The 23,290-nt window shown below is 39.5% G+C and overlaps 1 protein-coding gene across 1 annotated transcript in view; it reads right to left on the bottom strand.

The window, feature by feature from the left end:
* The window catches only part of DSCAM (DS cell adhesion molecule), a 754,840-nt gene that overhangs the window by 239,128 nt on the left and 492,422 nt on the right, over positions 1 to 23,290 (bottom strand). Inside the window, exons 10-11 of the mRNA XM_042902977.1 lie at positions 22,811 to 23,089; positions 6,091 to 6,210 (exon numbers count right to left, since the gene is read on the bottom strand). Coding sequence (XP_042758911.1) covers positions 6,091 to 6,210; positions 22,811 to 23,089 — 399 coding nt within the window. The remainder of the gene's footprint in view (positions 1 to 6,090; positions 6,211 to 22,810; positions 23,090 to 23,290) is intronic.

The raw sequence follows: 23,290 nt of genomic DNA, 5'->3' as shown, positions 1-23,290 counted from the left end.
TGGACAGATCGGAGTAAAAGAGAGCATCGGAAACAGACTTTGGTGGACACCGTTTTTTCTCGTAGACTATAAAGCAGTTCATGTCAGTGGGGGAAAGGTTGGGCTATCCAATAAATGGTTTTCGGACAACTGGCTTCCCATGTGAGCTGCTGCTGATGACCGCTAATGTTATTGACTGATTGCGATGTGCCAGGCACCAGAATGAATGCTTTCTATGAATCATCTTACTAAACCATCACGTTAATCCTCTTATCTTATCTCTTTCTCTCTCTCTCTCTCTCTCTCTCTCTCTCTCTCTCACACACACACACACACACACACACACACACACACACACACGTGCACGAGGAAACTGTGGTTCACACAGGTTAAGTAATTTTCCTGCGGTAACACAGCCAGTGTTGTGTCTTGGGTCCGAGCTCTGCCGACTCTCTTAACTGACGATTTCTTAACTCCTCCTCCTAGATTCCCACTTTACTTGTTTTTCTTACAGAAAGTCCAAATTTTATATAGCTTAGTATATAAACAAATAGGGTGTAAGATTTAAAGATGGCAGCATAAAACTAACATTTCTTCTTTTTTTGGAAACCATACAAGAACAATTAGGACACAGAGGGAAAGAAAATTGAGCCACAAAGGAGGTAAATGGACAACCAAAAGTGTACATGAGCAGAGGTACATGCAGAAAGAAAAGGACAGACGACTGTGGCTGTGAATGTGGGCAAGCATCAGCAAAGGACGCGTTGTTAAGGTGGGGGCACAGCGAGGGGCAAAACCAGCACCAGTGTGCCCAGGCTGGGTCGGGCAGAGGCTTCCCTGCACCTGCTGTGGCTCTTAGAATCAGACAGGCAGCATTAAGTGCAGAACCAGATAGCTGCACACAGCGTTCTCTTTCTAGGGATCTGAATTTTCCTGGAATGGGAGTTCTCAAAAGGAAGCAAAGACACTGTAAGAACACTGGAAGACAGACACAGGAAAAGAAAGTGGGTCATGGGATCACACCAGAAGAATGCTGCCATGAGTTAGATGAACGCTGTGAACCAGTCACTTGCCTAGGAAGCGAGGGCCCCAGAAAGAGTGAAATATGAACGGGCAGAAGTGGCGAAAGAAGAAGAAAAAGTAAAATCACAAACGGGAAGGAAAAATTGTGCAAAGAAGAACAAATTTGCTTGAGTAAAAGATGTAGAAAATATACATTAAGGTAAAAATGTGGAGACCCTGCAGAAGCAAATGGAAAAGGGAAGAGAACAAATATTTACAGACGTAACGTAAGAGATTTTTTTCTTAAATAAAAGATGCTAAGAATCTAAATATTAAATAGCACACCACATCTGTGGGAAAACTGACCCCAAATGAATGACATCAAGGCACAGACTGTACATTCGCCAGACTCCAAAGTCAGCTCTTCGGTACATGCAGGAAGATGATTAAGTCCCTTCTACCGGGAAGTCAGGCAGCCTCGGTTTCCTCCTGGACGATAATGTGAGCCACCCATCTCCTACAGGCCAAACTGGATTTATGTGTGAAAAGACACAGACATACCATTTTGAGTAAAGCAGAGCTTGGAATACTGCTCGCTGGAAAAACTATGGCTAAGGACAGGGATAGCACAGGGCCCAGGTCACGGAATGGATGTAAATCTCAAGTTGGGTATATGGCGGCCAACAGGTGGAAGGTAAAAGCTATGACAGCAGAGAAAGCACTCATTTAAAAAAAAGTATACCTGGGAAATTCCTCATTGCTTATCTTGGGAATTGACGAGTATGTCTACAGAGAGGCTCACACTCCCATACTGACCATGACCCAATCTGCCCCCCCAGCATGGCTCCATCTATTCTCAGAGGCTTTGTCCCTTCACCCACACCCACACCAGCCCATCAGGCTGTAGATTCTGAACTGCTGATCCTCCTGCACTGTTGTCACCCTGATCCAAGCCACATCACAGCTCAGGCCTCCTAATGGGCTCCTGCCGCGAGTCCTGCCTTCCCATGGTCTACATTCAACACAGCAGGGGGGATGGGCAGACCCACCACCCCTCCTGGATTGCTCCAATAGCCTCCTAGTTCTGGGCTCAGCATGGCAGTGGAAGAAAAGGGACAGCGTCACTGTCACTACTGTGACCCCCTACTCATCCCCACCATGGCACCATCACACCACTTGTAATGATTGATGAGAGATCTGACCTCCTGGGACCTCTGAGGTCTCCTTTTGCTCTGCCCCAGCTTCAGTGTCTTCCTCAGTGTTTCTGGAACATTCCAGGCACAAACTTCTGCCCCTGGCTTTGATACTAGTTGGCACTAAAGCCTTCAATGCTTCCCCTGCAGACACACACAAACCTCATCTCCCATTTCTTTAAGGCTTTACTCACATTACCTTCTCCATGAAAACCTTACTTGAAATGCAAACTACTCCCCACTCCCCTGTGCCCCCTTCCAGTCATGCTCTGACCCTTGCCTTTAAACATTTCCATGACCACGCTTCCCTGGGGGGTCAGAAGTGGCCTTGTCCATGGGCAGCCAGAGAGCAAAGGATACCCAGGCTGGCCACGGGCCAGTGCACTAGTTGTATCTTACCTTAGCAGCCCTTCTTTGGGCCTTAGTGGCTAACAAGGGAATGGTCCCTAGGACAGTGACTGAAACCCATTCCCTCCACTATAAACGACATACGTGTGCTTCGTTGTGGATTTCTGGGAACACAGGTGAGGCCCACTATGGTATTAAGCCCTGATTTAAAAAAAAAAATCTCTTCAGACCAGAGACCTCGTTTGTTCATGTAAAGGGAAGAAAAAAAACAACAGGAGACAGAATTGAATGTTTTAGACTTCATGCATCTGGACCCAAGGTCAAGACTCTAATAACGTTATTTTCCCACAAAGATTGTTTCATTCCTGCAATCGCCGCCCTTAAGCCACTGCGATTTACTCTGGAATTCTGCAGCCTCAGGATTAGATTGTCGCAGCTCTCAGAGAAACAGCCCAAGTCTGTTGGGTTTACAACTTTTTTTCCCCCCTTGGTCACACATAACGAAGGTGCCCTTAAGCTCTCAGTGAATATTTGATTACCAGAAACGCGTTCCATCAGCAAGGCTAAATTTTTCTTAAGAAACATCTGTGTCACTTGTATAATTAAAATAATATTACACAATCTCCCCCTATTCCATTGGAAGATATTTAAAAATAAGCGTTAACACACGATATTATTTTTGTTGCAGGAAACCAGGCAACATTGTAAACTGCGGAAGGATGTGCACATGAATAAAATTCTGGCGAGTGGACAAGGCATATTGAAAGCTATAGAAATCGCTTACTCTTTGAGCCAGTGACTCTACTTCCAGAAATTTACCCCTGGAAAAAAAATGAACACGTACAAATATTGATGAGATAGAGTCACTGTGATGTTTTTGCAACAGTGAAAACCCAGGAAAAAGCAAACACTATCCAACAATTGTGTTGGACACACCTAGTTGCCAAGTCTCCATATTCCCCTCTTGGTAAATAGCCCAAGCTGTGGGCATGGTGGCTGAGCACGTAGCTACAATGCAGCTTGCAGACCCCCTATAGCTGGGGTGACCTGGGTGGTGGGTTGTTAGAGGAATTGATTTAAGGACATTTCAGAGAGGTCCTTGGGGGGAGGTGACTCAGGTTGGGTGGCAGCTCTGCTCTTCCTCTTCTGGGGAAAGGGGAAGTGGCCATGGAGCTCAGTGGCGCTAACTGCTTGTCGAGAGGGGCAGATCAAAGGCATAAGCAATTTGGGTCCCTGACGACCTAGAGGAAAAAACAAACTGGTCCTAAACTGTCTGTCTAGACTCCTCATACGAGAAAGAGCAAACCCTTGTGGCTTTAAGTCACTGAGCCCAATCCTAACAAAGGTAAGAGATAGTTAGATGGACTTACGGATGTATTAATGTAAGCTCTACACAGATATTAAAAAGTCATAGTGAATACCCATGTTTATTCACAGGGAAAGACATTCACAGTATATTGGTAACTGAAGAAGGAAGATTATAAGTGAGGAAGAATCATATGATCGATTTAAAGAGCCCACAAAATTACAGGTATATCCACAGATATATGCATTTTCCAGGGGACAGGTCTGAAAGGCTAGCCAAAAACGTTCAGAGCACTTATCCTTGTTTATCTTTGAATGGTGTTATTTGAGGGGAATTTAAAACACATTTATAAAAATTTGTTTGTTGAAGTCTCTCATTGTTTCTTTGATGGTTTCATATTGCACATAAAATTTTAAAATAAAAAAAGGCTACTATAACTTCATTCACACATCAGTGATGGGAAGGAATAAAATGTCTACCAGATCCATGACAGACAAAGCATTATTTCATCTAAGAATAACACTCTTACAAATAAATAAGATTTGGAGGGAAGTGTGCAAGTAACATGAATAAGAAATCCCCCCAAAGGGAAGCAGTAAACATAGGATAAACATGTTTAGCATCATTAGTAATCCAAATATACAAATTAAAACAGAAAGCCATTTCACCCATCGTATTGTAAAGATTAGGAATAAAAAGATCCTTTCTATCTGGTGACGACACAGGGATACACACAGCCTCACGTTGCTGGTGGGTGTGCAAATTGCCACAATATTTTCCCAAGCACCCTGGGCCATACAGACCCAAAGCCTTAAATGCCACTTTACTTCTAAGGAAACAATCACACACATGTACACTGGATGGGATGCACATACAGGGATGTTCGTCTGCAGAGTGTATAGGAGAAACTGAAAACAATCTCAAGGAGAGACAGGGAGCCTTGCACAATGGCAAACATTAGAAATAATTTTGAAGAAGGTAAGTGTTGTGGAAAATGTTCATAATATCATATATGAACATGTATGCAAACTAAGTTAAATGCACGCTGTTTGTTTCCATATAATGCAACATGAGGCTTCAAATATGGCCTAAAATAAAAAGTCATGTGGGCAGTTACTCTGAACAACAGGCTTTGCTTTTTGAATAAAGTGCTTTGGCATGGACAATGTATGCGGCAGGCTATAGGACAGTAGGCTCGGGGAATTCTTAAAAATGTAATTGATTCCTTCCTGCAACGAAATGGTTTCTAGCATTCTCTTCCCTCCCTCTTCTCTTTCTCCCTGGAAGGAAATATACCAGGAAGGAGGTGGTAAGTGACCCATTTTGTCTTTCTTCTATTGTTGTTATTTCCATAATAAGAAATACAGCATGTTATTTTAAAAAGCAGTATGTGGAATACAAACCATAATAAAGCAAACAAATAGGTAACAGACTCAGAACAATTAAACACATATAGTAGGTCTTAGACTGTTAGGAAAAGAGACCATGATTTATTTGTTTGTTTATCCCACCAGTGTGTATTTGGCCTTCAACTGCTTGATACATTAATGAGTGAAGGTGAGTGAATGAAAAAAGAGAGAGAATTCCAATATGTTCATAAGCACAGTTAAGAACGCTTTCCTGGAGAAGACAATAAGATGGACACAAATGATCTTCATGGTGTCTAGAATGTTCCCCATCAGTCTGCATGTTACAAGTTTCTATTCCTGCAACATTGACAGTGTTACCTTAAAAGTGGGGAGGCTGCTTTGCCTTTGCACAGAGAAAGCATGATTAGGAGTGAAAACAAAGAACACTGGATGCTGAAAATAGGGCATGGATGTGTTTTTATTTTTAACCTTCTAAAGCCAATTAACCACAAATGTATAAACAACAGGGAAATACTTTCCAAACAATGAGCAATACTGACAATTCATCCTTGTGTCTGCACATGTCAGGGTATGCAGTTCTCTCCAAGTGGATTATGGTTACACAACTCCTGTAGGCAATGCAGAGCTATCCATGGTGCTGAAATAGCTTCCATGGAATAACCTGCCCCATTCGTGATCTTCCCCAGGGAATGCTATGCAAGACCAGATACTTTCCTGGTCCAAATAAAAACATTTCAGTGGAGTAGGGTTATTTGTGAGAGGAAAGACTTGGTGGAGGTGGGAACATATTTACTTGCCAGAAACACATCTGGAAGGACTCGAAATGCTCATCTAATTCTTTAGATTCTAACATGTGTTCGGCAGGTAACAAGCAAATCAAGTAACTTCATACCTTTAGAGAATTTCCACACTATGGTGGGTACAGGATAGCCCTCAGCTGAGCAATTGAGGATGACAGCCTTGCCATAAATCCCGTCCTGGTCCCGTGGCTGAACCACAAATTTCGGAGGAACTGAAAAGAGAGAAATGTCACCCTTAATTTGGACAAGAACACAACTTTCAAAGCTATGATTTTAATAATGCCAATAATTTTAATGGACATTAAAATAAAAACAACGGGTTACCTATATGGAAGACTGAAAAATAGTATATGTGATCTGGAATAAGTCAGGAAAGTGACCTCAGTGTAGGAAAATTTTCTTATTTAGATCAGTGAGATTCTGCAGACTGAAGTTAATTTGCTCTGGGAAAAACTGGCCTCTTATGTGTGGCCTCTTACGTGTGGAAGTTGAATAAACCAAGGGAATAGGACATTGGTTTTTACTTGGGGTATGGAAGATCTTGAGCAATCCACTCCATGGCAAATAGAATCAGGACCACAATTTAAGGAACAAAGAGCAATTATCAAGAGGAAGTATTCCTCTTGGGTGTGCTGCTCAAAGCATTTGGTATCTATTCTTGTTCTAATAGGAGATGAAGGGAAAATTAATAGGCATCCCCTAAAGGCAATAGAGAACACAGCATGGCATTGAACTTCTCCCCAAAATCTGATGAAGACACACAGACCATTATTCCTGATGTCAGTAAGTACTCTTCTGGACCAACAGAGGATGATGGAAGCTAAGTGAAGTGAGGTACCATGAAGACTTTATCGTGTACATATTTAAAAAGCATATTAAATAAATGCATATTTGGTGAGTTTTATGAAGTGCTGGAAAAAATGCATCCCTACCCAAATCATACACATGCACTCTGTCCTGAAACACACCTGCCAAGAGAAAGCAAATGCTTTGAATTAAGTTATTGTCATTGTAAGAGTATTGGCGTCTTCTCTTAAAGAGAAGATACATATACTTCTAGGAAAGGCAGCATCTGAAGGTATTAGAATCTCAGAATCTTTTCCATCAAAATCAATGATTAATTATGGGATGAACTTTCAATGAGGCAGTCCATTATATGAGAGGAGATAGATTGTGTCTACCATATGCCAGGCACTTAGCAAATGTGAGTGTTCTTCATCTCCTTTCCTTAATTCCTGGTAAAGCTAGTCTTGTCAGCCTTGCAATTTCCAAAATTCTTATTTTGAGACAGAAATATGGGCCTATATGCTACAGATCAATAGTAATTCCAGCCACAACATGAAATGGACTGGGAGAAAAATAAGAGTCCATGTTAGCTAGAAGCTTCAAAACACATTGGAATGATATGAACCACAGCGAAGATCATTTTGTCCATAAAACAGTCGAAGAGGAGGGAATGATATCAAGACACAAGAAGCAGCTGGAGATTGTAATCACTGCTGTGTTTCTGAAAGAGACAACAGTGATGTCTAGGAGTACAGGGCCAAGGACTAAATACCAGGGTTTGAGCTCCAACTTTGGTTCTTCCAGTTGGATGATTTGGTGCAAGTTATCAAATGTCTCTTGGCTTCAATTTCCTTATCTTTAAATTGGGTATAATTACAGTACTCATTTTATAGAATTGGTGTGGAGATCAAAGGAATTAAGATTACAAGTGTTCTCAGAACAGTGTCCGGAAGATATTAAGTGCTCTGGGAGTGCCTGTTAATTTAATAAATGCAGGTATGTCCAGCTTTAACATATCCTTAACAAATACAATTCCCAACTTGCAAATTAAATCATGTATGCAGCCAATGGGTCTCCTCAATATTGCTTAACTAGCAAGCAATTTTACTTCATTTAGATGGTATTCTGAGACAAATATATTCAATAAAATGTAAATATATTTAAAATAAGGTGATAAGGGATGGCTGTCTCAAGCTGAGAAAACTATTTCTAGGAAAAATTCTGGAGATTATATACAGCAAAGTTTTCTAGTAAAAGTAATAAATCTTGAGGATAGATTATAAAGTTTAAGGCACAATGCCAAAATCACTCTGGCCAGGTGGAAAGTAAATATGCAGTCATCTATAGTCTATGCTCTATTTGGCTCAAATTCTGCTAAGAGAAGGAAACCTTTTGTCAAATGGACAGGATCACTACTCTCTTGCATTTTCTCTGGAAGCCTGTCTAATTATAATTGATCCATGACCCCTCCCCTCAATTTGGTTCTAATCCAAAGGGACACTACTTAAAAACTGATCAAAGAGGTTTACATGAGAAATAGCCATTGACATATTGTAAGTGTAAGGTAATTATAGATGGAAATGGCCTATAAAACTGAGAATTATCTTTCATAACTTCCTCTTTCATCTCCTTATATCTGGCACTGATGGTTCTTCCTTGAAAATGTATCACATATCCTCAAAATCTCTCCATATTTATTGCATGCCCTAGTCACCATGGGTAAACAAGGTGTGTGGTAAATTGCCACATATCATATCCTCCATTCATCTGGTTTCAGCACACCAGGGGCTGGACAGTTCCATGCACTTGCCAGGGTACCACACCAAGAGCATGAGTCTCTGCTGTCCCAGGGCCTTCTCTGGTGTCACAAATGCTTACTCACTCTCCCTGATGCAACCCAGAAATGTGGGTGACAAACATATACCAATGAGGGACAGGAGTTGGGGGAGGGAAATGCCTCTTCTCTCCATCCTCCAATCCCATGGGACGAGTCTGAGGCATGTTCTTTCTATGCCTGTGATCAAACATTATAGGGCATCAGAATCACCTGAAGATCTGACTAAAACACAAGTTGCTGAGCCATACCTTCCAAAGTTTTGACTTAGTAGATCTGAGGAGGGATCTAAGATACTGCCTTTCTAATAAGCTACCAGGGATGCTGAGTCTGCTGGTCCAGAGACAACACTTTAAGAAGTGATTGTGATTATCTGTGATTCCTCAGAGGATTCCCAGTATAAAGGATCCCCCACTGCCCAAAGGTGGCAACAAGCTCATTAAAACAACCTTTATTGATTTTTTCCCTTTCTTTCTGATCTTACTCCTGCCATCCAGCCCTCACTCTGGAATCCAGGAATCACATATCATTAGTGACTTGCAGCCAATCACGTACCTCACACTCTGCTTTTGGAGGAACTTTCCCGGAGACAAAGGCCAATACTGGTTCTTATCTGGTTTTAGAAGTAGCCTCGTCACTGGGGTCTGTCTACCTGGCACCTACCACCCCTCTTGAGTCTGTTCTCCACACAGTAGCTTGAAGAATCCAAGACACTTACTGGACGATGTGACTGCCTGCTTAAAATCGTCAGTGCATTCCAATTGTTCTTTGATATAATCCAGAATCATACAATATTGTGAAGGTTCTTTATGACTTGGGTCCCTGGTTTCCAGCTTCATCTCTTGACATTCCCTTCTTGCAGGCTTTTCTCCAGCTGTTCTAAAACTCTGTCTGTTCTCCAGTCCCCATGATTGTTCTTGCTGCTTGGACTTCACATATGCTTCTGCATTTCTTTGTTTAACGAACTCTCACTTATTATTTGCATCTCAGTTCCGAGCCCACTTAGTCTGAGACACCTTTTCTAGTGCTATGAATGAGATTAAATGCCCCCACAGAACCCTTTGTTGCCCTGCCATAGCCTTTATCAAATTGTTTGGTGTTGCTGGTTTAATTGCCTGTCTCCCCCATAAGGCTCTTCACCATCTAAGAATAAGAACCATTCCTTTCCCACTGACCATTGTATCCCCAGCACAGAGCACAGCAATGGAACATAGAAAGTACTCTGAAAATATCTGCTGAAAGGAAAAACAAATGGACATTACTCCAGCTTTACAGAACAGGGAAATAGGCTTTCTCCAAAGTTATCATGACTAAGATCATAACACAGATCACAGTGACCCCAACGCCCAAAGACCTTGAGAGTAGGATGGACCTAGTTTTTTCTGAGGGAAGACAGCAGAAAGCACTATAGGAGGATTTTGGCCAAGGAGAAACAGACTAGAGGTGGAACTGTTGCAATCTGAGCTAAAACTTCCTATAGGACCCAAAGACTAAGTACTCTGTATTGTCTAGGTTTTAATTCCCAAAAGTTGCTGGTTTCCTTTCTTAAAATTATATTTTGCTCTCCTTTAACTTGTGTGACACTTTATTTTGTATGTTGTAGTGAGCATGTTTGCCAATATGGTTGGTTTTTCCAGTAGAAGGATTTTCCAATGGGGAGGAGGGTGATTAAGGAAATGGAAGGGAAGGATTCAACCAAATAATTATGCCACACCCCCAAAATGCAATGATAGGTCATTTGTACCATACACCTGTCTGAATCATAACTACACAAACATTACATCTGTCCCTCCAGAAAGAGAAATTTAAGATACGTATGTTCCAAAATACCCAAATCGTGTCATGGGACCCATGTAGTCTGATAACATCTTAAGTCTCCAAGGGATCCCTTCTCGTCACCTTGTCTAAAATGAGGGCTGTTTAAAATACCGTGTTCTTTGGCTTGGTCTGTTTGTTAAAGGAGGGGGGGATTATTTTTGCTGTTTTTAAGAGAGGAATAGTAATATGTTTGTAATAGGACAGGTACTTTTCAATCTTAGGCGCGATTCAATGTTTTTTTATGTTTAAAATTCATGGCCTCCAAGAAGCTATATATTTCCAAAGAATGGATGTAAGCTGCCCTAAGCTGTCACCAGGAACAAGGATTCAGTTTTACTGAAAGCAAAACTAGGAGCTATTTGGTGGCGGTGGTGGGGAAGAGGGGATATGTACATAAATATTGCCACTCTCTACTGGATGGCATTTAGTCAAGATGGTAATTGGTCAAAGTCTAGGTAAGATTTAATTTATGACACCGGACACTAAAATCCAATGGCTTCCTGTCACAACCAGAAAGATGGTCTGGCCCTCGCCCTCATTCCTTTGCCTCTTCCCTTATGTAACACTGAGCACATTGGTCTCTTGCAGCTCTTTGAACACACAAAGCTCACTCCTGACTTGGGGCCTTCATGCTTGGTCTCTTCCCTGGAGCTCACTTCCTGCAGAGAGCCCTGTGACTTGCTCCCTTACCTTAGTCAAGTCTGCTCAAAAATCTCTCGAGAAAGGATTTCCCTGTCCATCCTATCTGACATACCTTTCCTATCCCCATCACTCTCAATCCTCCTACTGAGTTTTAATTTCATAGTACATGCAGATACCTGACATTGTTTGTTTGTTTGCATGTTTGTTTGTTTGTTGTCTCTTTCTTCCACTGGAATGTGAGTCTTATGGGCCAGGAACTTGATATCTCTGTTTTGATCACCACTGCACTCCAGCACTCAGAATAGAGGCTTCAGAAATATTTGTTGGAAGAATCAATGGATGAAATAAAATTATAGTAGAAATATGGCACAAAAATTAGACCACTAAACATAGCAATAAGATAGTGGCCCTGTATAACTTTTATTTTCCTTGCCAAATAAAGGTTAACTAGAGGCCTTTTGAGCAGTGTTTGTTTTCTATGGGGCAGCTAATCATTAAAAGTCAGAAACAGCAGCTACATCATTGGACATAAAGAAATGTGAGAAAACTGACCTCCTATGGAGCCGCAGATAGAAAATCATCTCATCTGCAGCTTTCCTCTCAGTGACGCAGAGCCAATATTAGGAACCAAAGGGCAGGTGTGTTCAGTCATTAAGTCTAGTACTTTCCCTCCAAATGGCTTCTTTAGTGCCAAGGTCACCCCACTGAGCATGACATTAGGAAGATTATTGGTCCACAGACAGTGTAAGCCATAAGGCACACACATAAGAGCTAAGGGTTGTTTTGTTTTCTTTTTTCTTTTAACTTCCTGTAGGAAAACAGCTAATTTATTTTAAATTAAGTCTCTATAAATCTTCCCAATTACCTGACAAGTCAAAAACTGTACTAAGTTCTATAATGATTCTAGGTCATAAGGTTGCGATAGAAGGAATAACTAGGAACTGGGCTCGCAAACTCCACTGCTGTCATACCCATTTATTCCACACCTCAGCTGAAATGTCTTAGATGTTACCTTCATCTCCCATGTGCAATTTGTCTCAACTGCTGTGGTATCCCAAAACTATATTGTACTTTTACCTTTTTGGCCATATTCCCAAGGCCTTCATTCTAATTAATTGCCTAATGCTTGGGTTGCCCCATGGCCCTTCTATGCAGTATACCCTCAATCATGATCCAAAATCATGTAGCAGGAAGGGGGGCATACAGAGGGACAAGGGTGGAAGAGTGTCATCACTCCCTGAGTGTTTATTATGTCCCAAGCACCATGATAAATGCATTATTTTATTTAGCCCTTGGAAATCATTACTAGGTAGTATCCCATTTTATGAATAAAAAATGGAGATAAAGAGAGGTTAAGGAATTTACCCAAGGTCACAAAGCTAAGAGGTGTCCACATCATCACAGGGCTGAAAGGAAGAAAACGGAAAGAAGAGAAGCAGGGAAGAGGTCTGGGGAGGCAGGCTTGCAGGCCAGTGGGTTTTCCTTGGCTTTCCTGTCTGCAAAGCACAGCCCATCAACTGCTACCAGACGGTCTTCCTCCCTCAAGAAAATCCATTCAAGGACATTTGTAGTTCCCCAGCCTTTCCTATGTCAAGTACACACTTGTTGAAAATAAGCAGACAGGCCAACTCTGGCTATGGCACAGCCTCTACGTCTTGGCTGGTGCTATCACTCTCCGACCTCAGAACATATGCCTGGAACATATACCTCCGTCCCACCCCCACCCCCGCCCCCCATTCATGGACAGTAATCAGAGTGCTCTGCTGTCAGCCAAGTGCAAAGGTCATACCAATTGTTACCTTGTCACCTAATTAAATTTTCTGAGCAGCTCCAAGAAGCAAGTCTCCCTGTTCCTATTTTATAGGTTAGTAAATTGAGGATCAGAGAGATTCACTCATGTTTTCAAAGTCACATAAATGAAAAAGCAGAAAGGGGGACCTTGATTTTCTAACTGGGAGACAGAGTGTTGCATTTTTATTTTCTAAACCCTATGCACATCAGGGCTGATGGAGCTCACTCCTTCCATGAAGCCTCCCTTGAACGTATCACTGATCTCCCCCTTATTAGAGTTCATTTTGCTCTTGTAATTAATAGTCTGTCACTTGAAGTCCTCCAGACCACCCTCACTGTGACAAGGCAATTTCAAGGTCTCTAAACTCCTCATTCTATTTTTCCCAAACTACATCTCAGACCAAAAGCTTTAAAGCCTCCAAGAGAAAACCACTTAACTCCAGTTAAAGATTTAAATAAAGACCCACATAATCATTCTCTAATGCTGTTTGCTCTTTTCATGTTGGTTTTGCTTCCCCAACTATACCTTTGCATATTTTTTTCATGAACCAAATGACAAGCCGTGTTCCAAAGTTAACTGGTAAGTCCACGCTTTGCAATATGGAATGCTCCTCCATTCTAAATGGCAATAATAAATAAGATTCCTCATCTTACTACAGTGTCTATTTAGCTCATTCAGAATATGATCCAGCTGAAGTGACGACCAAATTCAACCACTTGACCCTTCAAATTAAAAGCTGCAATCTGAGCAGCTGCCTGATTTCTAGCAATCAAAAACAAGAGGCTGTCACTCACAGCAGGCATTAACCATCCACAGAGAAACCTCCCTGTCCCAACTATTATGTACTGAGGGCAGACGGGAAACGGAGGAGAACTCTGAGATATTATACGCCCTGAGCAGCTCCCCACTCCCAGCATGGTCCTTGGCCAGCTACTTTTGGGGAGAACGTCTGTCATCAAGGCTTCTCACATATTTTTCTCAAAGAGTAGACCGTCAGTTCCTGCAAACTGTCTTCTGAATTAGCCCCACCTTTGCCATCCCCACTGCCACCACCTTGGCTCCAACCATCACCCCTTCTCACATAGAGCACAAAGGCCTCCCCTCCGGACTTCCGGGCTCATGGTCTCACTTTATTTCAGTGCATGGAACGTCCTGCCATAAACTGTGTGATTTTACTGCTTTAGATTCCCTCATCAATTCCCATGGCCTCTAGACCTTAGGGCACAGAATCTACAAACTGTGAGCCAGAGTTAGCTCTAGAGTCTCATCCTTCCTCATTTTGCTCCCCAGCCACACCATTCTACCACACCAGGGAAATAAATGCACCTGCTGTCTCAAGCCTTCCATGCCACTGCAGGTGACAGACCTTCTTCCAGGAACACATTGCCTTCCTTTGCCTCTTTTTAACTCGATGCTGTATTTTCTAACCCATCAGGATCCCTCCCTCCCATTGGGTATCTCCTAACCTAAATAAGGTAACTTCCCTCTCTTCCTTCACAGTTTCCCTGCGGCCTGTCATACCACCATGTAAGGCTGTCACCTGTCTTCCACTAGATGGGAGCTCTCACTGGGAAGAAATGAGCGTTCATCATCCCAGCGACTATTCCAGGGCCAGCAATTACAAGTATGTGCTAAAGACACAGCTGTTTAATGATGGAATAAGAGAAAGATGAAAGACAGAAAAAATGCAGTCATCTGGGAATGGGTGCAAAAGAATGTACTTGTATCTACCCATTGATGGTTCAAAGAGGTGCAGCTCAGAATATTTATTTTCTTTTGCAAGCAACTGAAACAAGAAAATACTGAACTCACCAGACTGAAAAATTTTAAGAAAAAAAAACACAGTAAAGATGGCTACACAGAAGGACTTTAAAACAGAAAATGCTTTATTCAAGAGTGAAGGATATTTTGTAGTCCTAATCTAATAAATCCATTTTAGCCATTACCATGAAAACTGAAATTAAAGGCAAAGTAGGCTCAAAGCTGCTTTGACAATGATTAGGGTTTATTTGGGGTGACTGACTTTCTGAAATCAGAATGATAACCTGTTACGGTACCTACCAAACATGCACTCCAGATCTGGTCCCATTTTATATACATAATATGTACATTATCTATTATACATCTACTATATGTGTATATATACATCTACTATATACATGTATATAGTATATATAATATGTGTATATAGATGTATAATATATATAACATTATTTATTTATTTGTTTGTCTATTTACTTATTTGTTTGTTTATTTTAAGTAGGCTTCATACCCAGTGCAGAGCCCAATGCGGGGCTTGAACTCACAACCATGAGATCAAGACCTGAGCCGAGATCAAGAGTTGGACACATAACCAACTGAGCCATCCAGGCACTCCAGATCTGGTCCAATTTTAAAGTAATTGAATGAATCATAAGCCTATCCCCACTGTAGCATAAGTTAAAGGAACTTGTATACTTATGTGTCTATATGCTGTTAAATACAATTAACAAAAATATAGATTTACTAAAAGTCATGTTGAAGTTAGATTACTTTCCACATGTGTATAAAAGATGATACAGCCTGTAAGGAATAAAGTGTATAAATAATAGACTTTCATTTTAAATCATTGAGCATTAGAGCCAGGAGGGAAGTTATTATTTATTGAGGTCAGCCACTAATCTGTGACATCTATTTCTTTTATACAGTCCCTTCCAAAACACCAACCCATTTTTAACAAAGTTCTCTTGGTGGGAAAGTTGTTATTTTTCGAAGTAAGTTACTTAATTATTTCATTTTTGAAGAATTTTGAACCTTAGGAAGATTATATTTTAATATTTAAAAAATGGAAGCAGAATTTATATACAGTAATAGACACATATTTTAAGTGTATAGTTTGATAGGTTTTGACAAGTGCCTAAATCCATAAAATCAACACCCCATCAAGATTTAGAATACTTTTACTGTCCCCCAAATTTCCCTCATGTCCATTCCTTGTCAGTTGCCAATACTCCTTCCCAGTGGTAACCATTCTTCTGATTTTTATCTCCATTGAATAGTTTTCTATCCTGGAATTTTTTATAAATGGATACAAATAGAATATGTTACTCTTTTTTGTGTGTCTGGCTTCTTTTACTCATCATACTGTTCTTCAGGATTATCTATGTTTTGTGGGTATCAGTTATCTGTTCTATTTACATTTAGAGTAATTATTGATAGGGATGGACTTGTTATGGGCATTAGCAAAATGTTTTCTTTCTGTTTTATTCCTTTGTCTCCTTTTTCCTCTGTTACAGTCTTCTTTTGCGTTTCATTGGTTTTAAATATTGATACGCTTTGACTCATTTCTCTTTTTCTTTTGTACACTGGTAGATTTGTTAACATTTTTCTGTACAGACCCATATGTAAATGTAGGTACGTTTGTGCCTTCTATTACAAATGTAATGCTTGCATTTCTTTTTCCTGTCTAAATGCAAAGACTATGACCTCTAAAACAATCCTGATAGAAATGTTGAGAGTAGATATGCTTATCTCCTTCCTAATCATGAGGATAAGAAGTACAAAACACTATGGATTTTCATAGGTGACTTTTACTCTAGTGAAACTTACCTTTTATTGATTGTTAATCGAAAGTTTTATTATTTTTTAAATCAGGAATGGCTATTGAATTTCTAGTAACTTCTTTTCCTCTATTTCATTTATATCCGTGATTTTTCTACTTTACTGTTAATATGGTAAATTCTATTGATTTAATTTTGAATCATAAACCAAGCATTTAGTCCTGTGAAAGGGCCCACTTTGTCATGATATATTATCCTTTCTTTATACTGCTAATTTGATATGCTCATATTCTGCCAACTATTTTTGCACCCACATTCATGGGCAATAACAGCTTGCAAATTTTTTTGTAAGTGATGTCTTTATCAACTTTTTATATTAAGTTTATGCTATGTCATAAAAATTTGGGAACTATTCCCTTTCCTTCTATTATCTGAAGGAGTTTGTGTAAGAGTTCTATTATTTCTTAAATTCTTGCTAGAATTTACAAATTAAGCTCTCTTGGCCTTCAGTTTTTGTGGGAAAGTTTTTGACAAAAATTCAAATTTTATAACAGACATAGGGCTAGTCAAATTTTCACTTTTATCTTGTATCCATTTTGATAATTTATGTCTTTGAAATCATTGGCCATTTGATCTAAATTGTCAAACAGACTGCCATAAAATTGTCCAAAAGATTTCTTTACTACCCTTTTAATTAATGTCTGTAGGGGCTATAGTGATATTTGCCTTTGCGTTAGTTTTCTAGAGCTGGTGAAATAAATCACAACAAACTTAGTGGCTTTAAACAATAAAACTTACATTCTTATTCTTCAGGTGATCAGAATTCTAGAATGTGCATTATGAAGTTGTTGGATATAATCTATAAATATCAATTAGGTTATATGGGCTGATAGGTAGTTTAAATCTTCTCCGTTCTTACTGATTCTTTTTTCTACTTACTCTCTTAAGTATTAAGAAAGGAGTGCTGAAACTCCCAATTGGCATTAGTTGTTTGTCCGTTACTCCTTTCAGTTCTATTTCATAGTCATGTGCTTGGATTTCTGTTATTAGGTGCATCCAGATTTCAGTTGTATATGTCTTCTTGATGAATTAACCATTTTATTATTATAACATGTCCTTATTTGCTTATAGTAATATTTATTGTCCTGAGACTTATTTTATTTAATATTAATACATCCAATTAAGCTTTTCGTGATTGGTTTTATATCATTTTACTTTTAATTACTATGTCTTTTATATTTAAAGTGTGGTAATATGTACTTGAATCTTGCTTTTTAATTAAGATTGGCAGTCTTTGCTTTTTAATTGGTATGTTTAGTCCATTTATACCTAATGAAAGTATTGATATAGTTGTCTTTGAGTTTTCCATCTATTTTCCATTTCTTCTTTGTTATTATGTCTCTCTTTTCCTATCTTTTGTAACTAATCAAGTGTATTTTAATGCTCTTTTTTCTATTCTGTTGCATTCACATCTATACCTATTTGTTTCATTTTTATAATTCCTCAAGAGGTTGCATTGTATGTATTTAACTAGCAACATCTATGTTCAAATAATTTCATGCCACTTCATGTATAACATAGGATAAATTTTACGAAGTAAAATTCCACTTTCCTTTTTCCTGTTTGTGAAATTATTGTTGTATATTTTACTTTTGCATGTTATAAATTATTGTTGTTTAAACATCTAAATGTTTTTAAAGAAATGAAAATGATAATATGGTATATTTTATCTTTAGCCATAAATTTATCTTACCAAGAGCTGTTCATTCCTCTTGAAGATCAGTTTCCACCTGGAATTGTTTTCTTTTAGCCTAAAGAACATTCCTTAACATTTCCTGTAGTAAAATCTGGCTGGTAATTAATTCTCTCAACCTTTACTTGTCTAAAAACGCCTTTATTCGGCATCCATTTTTTAAGAATATATTTTTCTAAAAAAAGAAAAAGAATATATTTTTCTGGTTACAGAATCCTAGATTGATAATGTTCTTCCTCCACACCTTTCTTTCAGCACTTTAAACATGCTGTTCCATTCTCTTCTGGCTTGAATTGTTTACGATGAGTAGTCTAAAGTTTTCTTACTTGGTCCTCTTGAATGTAACAAGCTTAATTTCTCTGGTTACTTTTTTATTTTAATGGTTATTTATTTGTGACAGACAGAGGGAGCAAGAGTGCACATGACTGGGGGAGGGGCAGACAGAGGAGGGCAGAGGATCTGAAGTGGGCCCTGTGCTGACAGCAAAAACCCTGATGTGGGGCTCGAACTCACACACCATGAGATCATGACCTGAGCCGAAGTTGGATGCTTCACTGACTGAGCCATCCAGGTAACTCTCTCTGGTTACTTTTAATATTTTATTATTGGTTTTTAACAATACAATTATAACGAGCCCTGACACGGTTTCTCTTTGTGCTTATTTTTTGAGGGTTTCATTGACCATTTTGATATGTATATTTACATTTTTCTTCGCATTTGGAAAATTTCCAATCATTGTTATTCAAATATATATTTTTTCCCTGAACCTTTTTCTCTGACTCTAACTACGTATATGTTGGAAGGGCTGACATTTCCCGAAGCTCAGTGAGGCACTGTTTACTCTCTGTGAAAATATCTGGTATTTTCTCTTGCCCTCTTTTCAAGTTCAGTAATCCTTTATTCTGCAGTATTTAATATCTTTTTTTTTAATATGAAATTTATTGTCAAATTGGTTTCCATACAACACCCAGTGCTCATCCCAACAGGTGCCCTCCTCAATACCCATCACCCACCCTCCTCTCCCTCCCACCCCCCCATCAACCCTCAGTTTGTTCTCAGGTTTTAAGAGTCTCTTATGTTTTGGCTCCCTCCCTCTCTAACCTTTTTTGTTTTTTCCCTTCCCCGCCCCCATGGTCTTCTGTTAAGTTTCTCAGGATCCACCTAAGAGTGAAAACCTATGGTATCTGTCTTTCTCTGTATGACTTATTTCACTTAGCATCACACTCTCCAGTTCCATTCACGTTGCTACAAAAGGCAAGATTTCATTCTTTCTCATTGCCAAGTAGTATTCCATTGTATATGTAAACCACAATTTCTTTATATCTTATTAAATGGATCTAGTGAATTTCTCATTTCACACATTATATCTTTCAGAGTTAGAATTTCTTCCTGGTTCTTGTTTTAAAAAATATTTTACGTTTCCCTTCTTGTGTTCTCTGTGCACTCATTTACTTGAGTTCATTATATTGAACCCTTGAAATAAGAGGGTAGCTAGCCACTTTAAACCCTTGCCTGCTAACTGGGACATCTGTGTGTCCATCAGTCCATTACTTTAATTGTTTTTCCTTTTGTTTATGGCTCACATTTTCCTCCTTCTTTACATATCTAGTAAGTATGTGTAACACACTGTGGATATGCTATGCTATTGAGAGTATGGGTTTTGTTGACTTTAAGTGTTGAATGTTATTCTTGCAGTTAATTCACTGGCAAAGTTTTATACAACCAAGGATCTTTTTAGGCTCTTTTAGGGTTTGTCTAGAATAGCTCCTATTCCAAGGATAGATTAGCTCTCCTCCTAGTGTCCCCTCTGAGATTTTAACTGAATTTCCATGTGTTCTCTATTCTGGCTGTTCAGAACTCCAATACATCCCAGTACTGTGTAGCCTCTGAATTCTTCATTCATCTCACATCTACCTGGTACTTGTTCTCTGATAGATTTCATGAAGTCTCATCCTATGCATGTGAAGTGTAGTATTTAGCTAAAGACTCACAAGGAGATTTTTAGAGCTCTCTGAATAGCTCCCTATTCCCCAGCACTGCAAAATCTCACACTTCGATGGTTTCCAAATTTCTATCTGTTTTCTCCATCCAGCAAGATCACAGTTATCTACTTGGGTTCTGCATCCCTCTGTCATGGTTTGGAAAGTGCCTCAGAGAGCTGGGGTACATTTTGGAGCTCAACTCCTATATTTCCATTTTCTCCAGGATCACAACCCTCTGCTTCCTGCCTTCCACTGCCTGGAAATGGTTGTTTTATATACATATTTTTTTACCAGTTTTACAGGTTTTTTTTTAAATGATAGGTGGACAAATCCATTACCTGTTACTCTTCGATAGTCCCATTCATTACATTTTTAAATTTATTTTTCAAGTTACTTGAACCAAAATCTGCCTCCCTAAAATTTCTAACCATTTTGGTTGGTTCAGTCTTCTAGAATACCCCACAATGGCTCTTTATATACTGTTGTTAACATACTCCATTGGTGCAAAGAATCCAGTTCCAATTCACTAACTCAAGGACTTTGATCCTGTAATTATCTCCTCTTTATCTTTGCCACGTTTCTCTCCTCTCTACTGGCTCATTCCCATCAGCATGTAAGTTTCCCTTGTCCCATGTCCTCCTCCAACTTCCTCACCAGTTTTCTGCCTCCCATCATAGCAATGTGTCTGAAAACATGAAAATAGTTGTCTTTTCTTGAATTCCCACACATTTACTCACCTCCCTGTCTGTTCCTTAGTCCTTCTAATTAGGCATTCACTGCAACCACACCACTCTTCATGGTCACAAACAATGTCCATCTCCCTAAACTCAATGACTGATTCTTGGATTGCCTTTTTCTATTTCCAGTGGGATTGTATATACTTTATTACCTGTGTTTCTTGATATATTTCCTAATTTGCTTCCATGACTTCATAGTCTGCTGGATTTCCTCTTACTTCACTGGCTTCTCCTTTTCCCTCTCTGTTTCCTTTGCTAATTCCTTCTCTTATTTTGGAACCTCAAATGCTGGAATGCCTTGGATCTGGACCTTCTCGTTTCTCTCCCATGTCACACTGCTACTCCTTGCTTCTTCTTCACTTCTGTTAAAGATGCTTCTTTTTACTTTACTGAGCAAAAGGTGTGCTTCCTCTCATCTGCAACACTTACTTTCAGTATCTGACTGAAAATATATTGTCTTACTCAGGGAAAATACGTTTTACAAATACAAAGTTGGTTTCTTCATATAAATTCTAAGTATACTTCAGTTTCTTTTGTTGGCCATTACATAGAAAATGCACTACTTTTCAGCCAGAAAGGAAGGAAGGATGTCTTGGGGACAAGATTCAAAGACTGAGGAAAGACACAGGCATCTGTTGATCAAGAAACAATCTGCTCAGATCTGCTCAGATGTTTGGAAGATAATGGAAATCAACCTCTCCCAACACTTACTCTGAGAGCCCAATATCTGGAGACTTTAAAATGCAAGTAATCAACATTAACATAAGTCTTTAAATTTCATACAGTTGCTTTTACAATGTGGGTGAAAACTGTGCTCAGAGATGAATGCATAGTGCTCTTGGAGAATCATAAAACCACATGTCTGTGCCCAACACACATTAGAGAATACTAGCTGCTCATTTTGCACATGTGGAGTGGAGCCTTCACGGGAATTTGGTGACTAGAAGAGAGATGTGAAGTAGACTGGTGCCTACATTTCAGATGCATCGAGTCCCCTGCCAATATTTTCTACAAGCTGGACTACCCTATTTTAATTTCTTTAAAAAATTTTTAATGTTTATTTATTTTTGAAAGAGACACAGAGCATGAACAGGGGAGGAGCAGAGAGAGAGGGAGACACAGAATCCGAAGCAGGCTCCAGGCTCTAAGCTGTCAGCACAGAGCCTGACACAGGGCTCTAACCCATGAACTGCGAGATCATAACCTGAGCTGAAGTCGGACACTTAACCAACTGAGCCGCCCAGGCACCCCTGGACTATCCTATTTTAATTTCTAAATAAATACCACCCCACTTCGTTTAATTTGATGAATGTTATCATAGCTTTCTAAATTAATGAGAGGTCTGATGCTAAACAGAAGAGAGGAGCAAAACATATTCCTAAACTGAAACTAATTTTGCATTTCTAGAACTAAACTAAAAAAAATACAGGAAGCTACTCTTTGCTATGTGTCAACTACACTTCAGTAAAACAAATAATAAAAAATAACAAAAAAAGAAAAGTTATCCTTTTATGATTTTTTGGAAAAGGTGTGATTTGACAAATGATATTCGACAAACATTATTTTTAAGGCCATCAATCTAAATAATACTCTTATAAAAAGTGCCATTTCGAGTGAATGCAATACAGCAGGAGCTTATGGACTTTGGGGGCTAATTCAGGGAAAGCCTCACTCATCAATTAAATGACACTCTCACTTCTTCCTGCATGCATTTCTTAGCTGTTAATTATTTGGAGCTTCACATCTTAGGTAAATAAAGACTTGGTTTGGTGTTAGCAGAGTTTGTAGTTGGCTTCTACAGTTGTGAGTTTTATTTGAATGGGACGAGAGCAGATTCTGCAAAGTCTAAAATTTTCACGTTATTGCAAGTGAACGCACTCCGTGAGCATCGCTGAATTTGACTGTGCTGATGCCACACATCCCACTTACCTCTCACGATCAGCTGGCTTTGGTGTTCCACAGCTGCTGCCTCATTCCGGGCTATGCAGGTATAGTTCCCGTTGTGCATGAGGGAGAGATTGGAAATCCGCAAGGAGCTTGTGAAGTCAATGTTGTCGATGGTCACCCCGAGGCTCGCTGGGATTGGCCGGCCGTCCTTCTGCCAAGTGATCGTGATGGGTAAGTCCCCTGAGACCACAACACATGGGATAAAGACCCGCTGTCCAATGGAGAATCTTGGAAACTCAAAAGGTTGGATGAAAGGTGGAACTGAAAGAAAAGAAAACGTAACAGAGGAAAGATGCTAATGAATTGCACGCACGCTCTACGTTCTCTTTTCCTTTTACCCTTTTGCATGACATTGAAAGAGTAACAGAGTCACTTCCATAACATGTAAATACATGCACTGGGAGAGGAGGTGAAGTTGTGCCATCCTGTTACTTGAATTCTCTCATCGTTCTAAATGAAAAG

The sequence above is a fragment of the Panthera leo genome, chromosome C2 (genome assembly GCF_018350215.1).
Source record: "Panthera leo isolate Ple1 chromosome C2, P.leo_Ple1_pat1.1, whole genome shotgun sequence".
In the NCBI taxonomy this organism is placed as follows: Eukaryota; Metazoa; Chordata; class Mammalia; order Carnivora; family Felidae; genus Panthera; species Panthera leo.
Note: the sequence above shows the minus strand (reverse complement) of the source record. Positions and strands in the feature narration are given on the sequence as shown.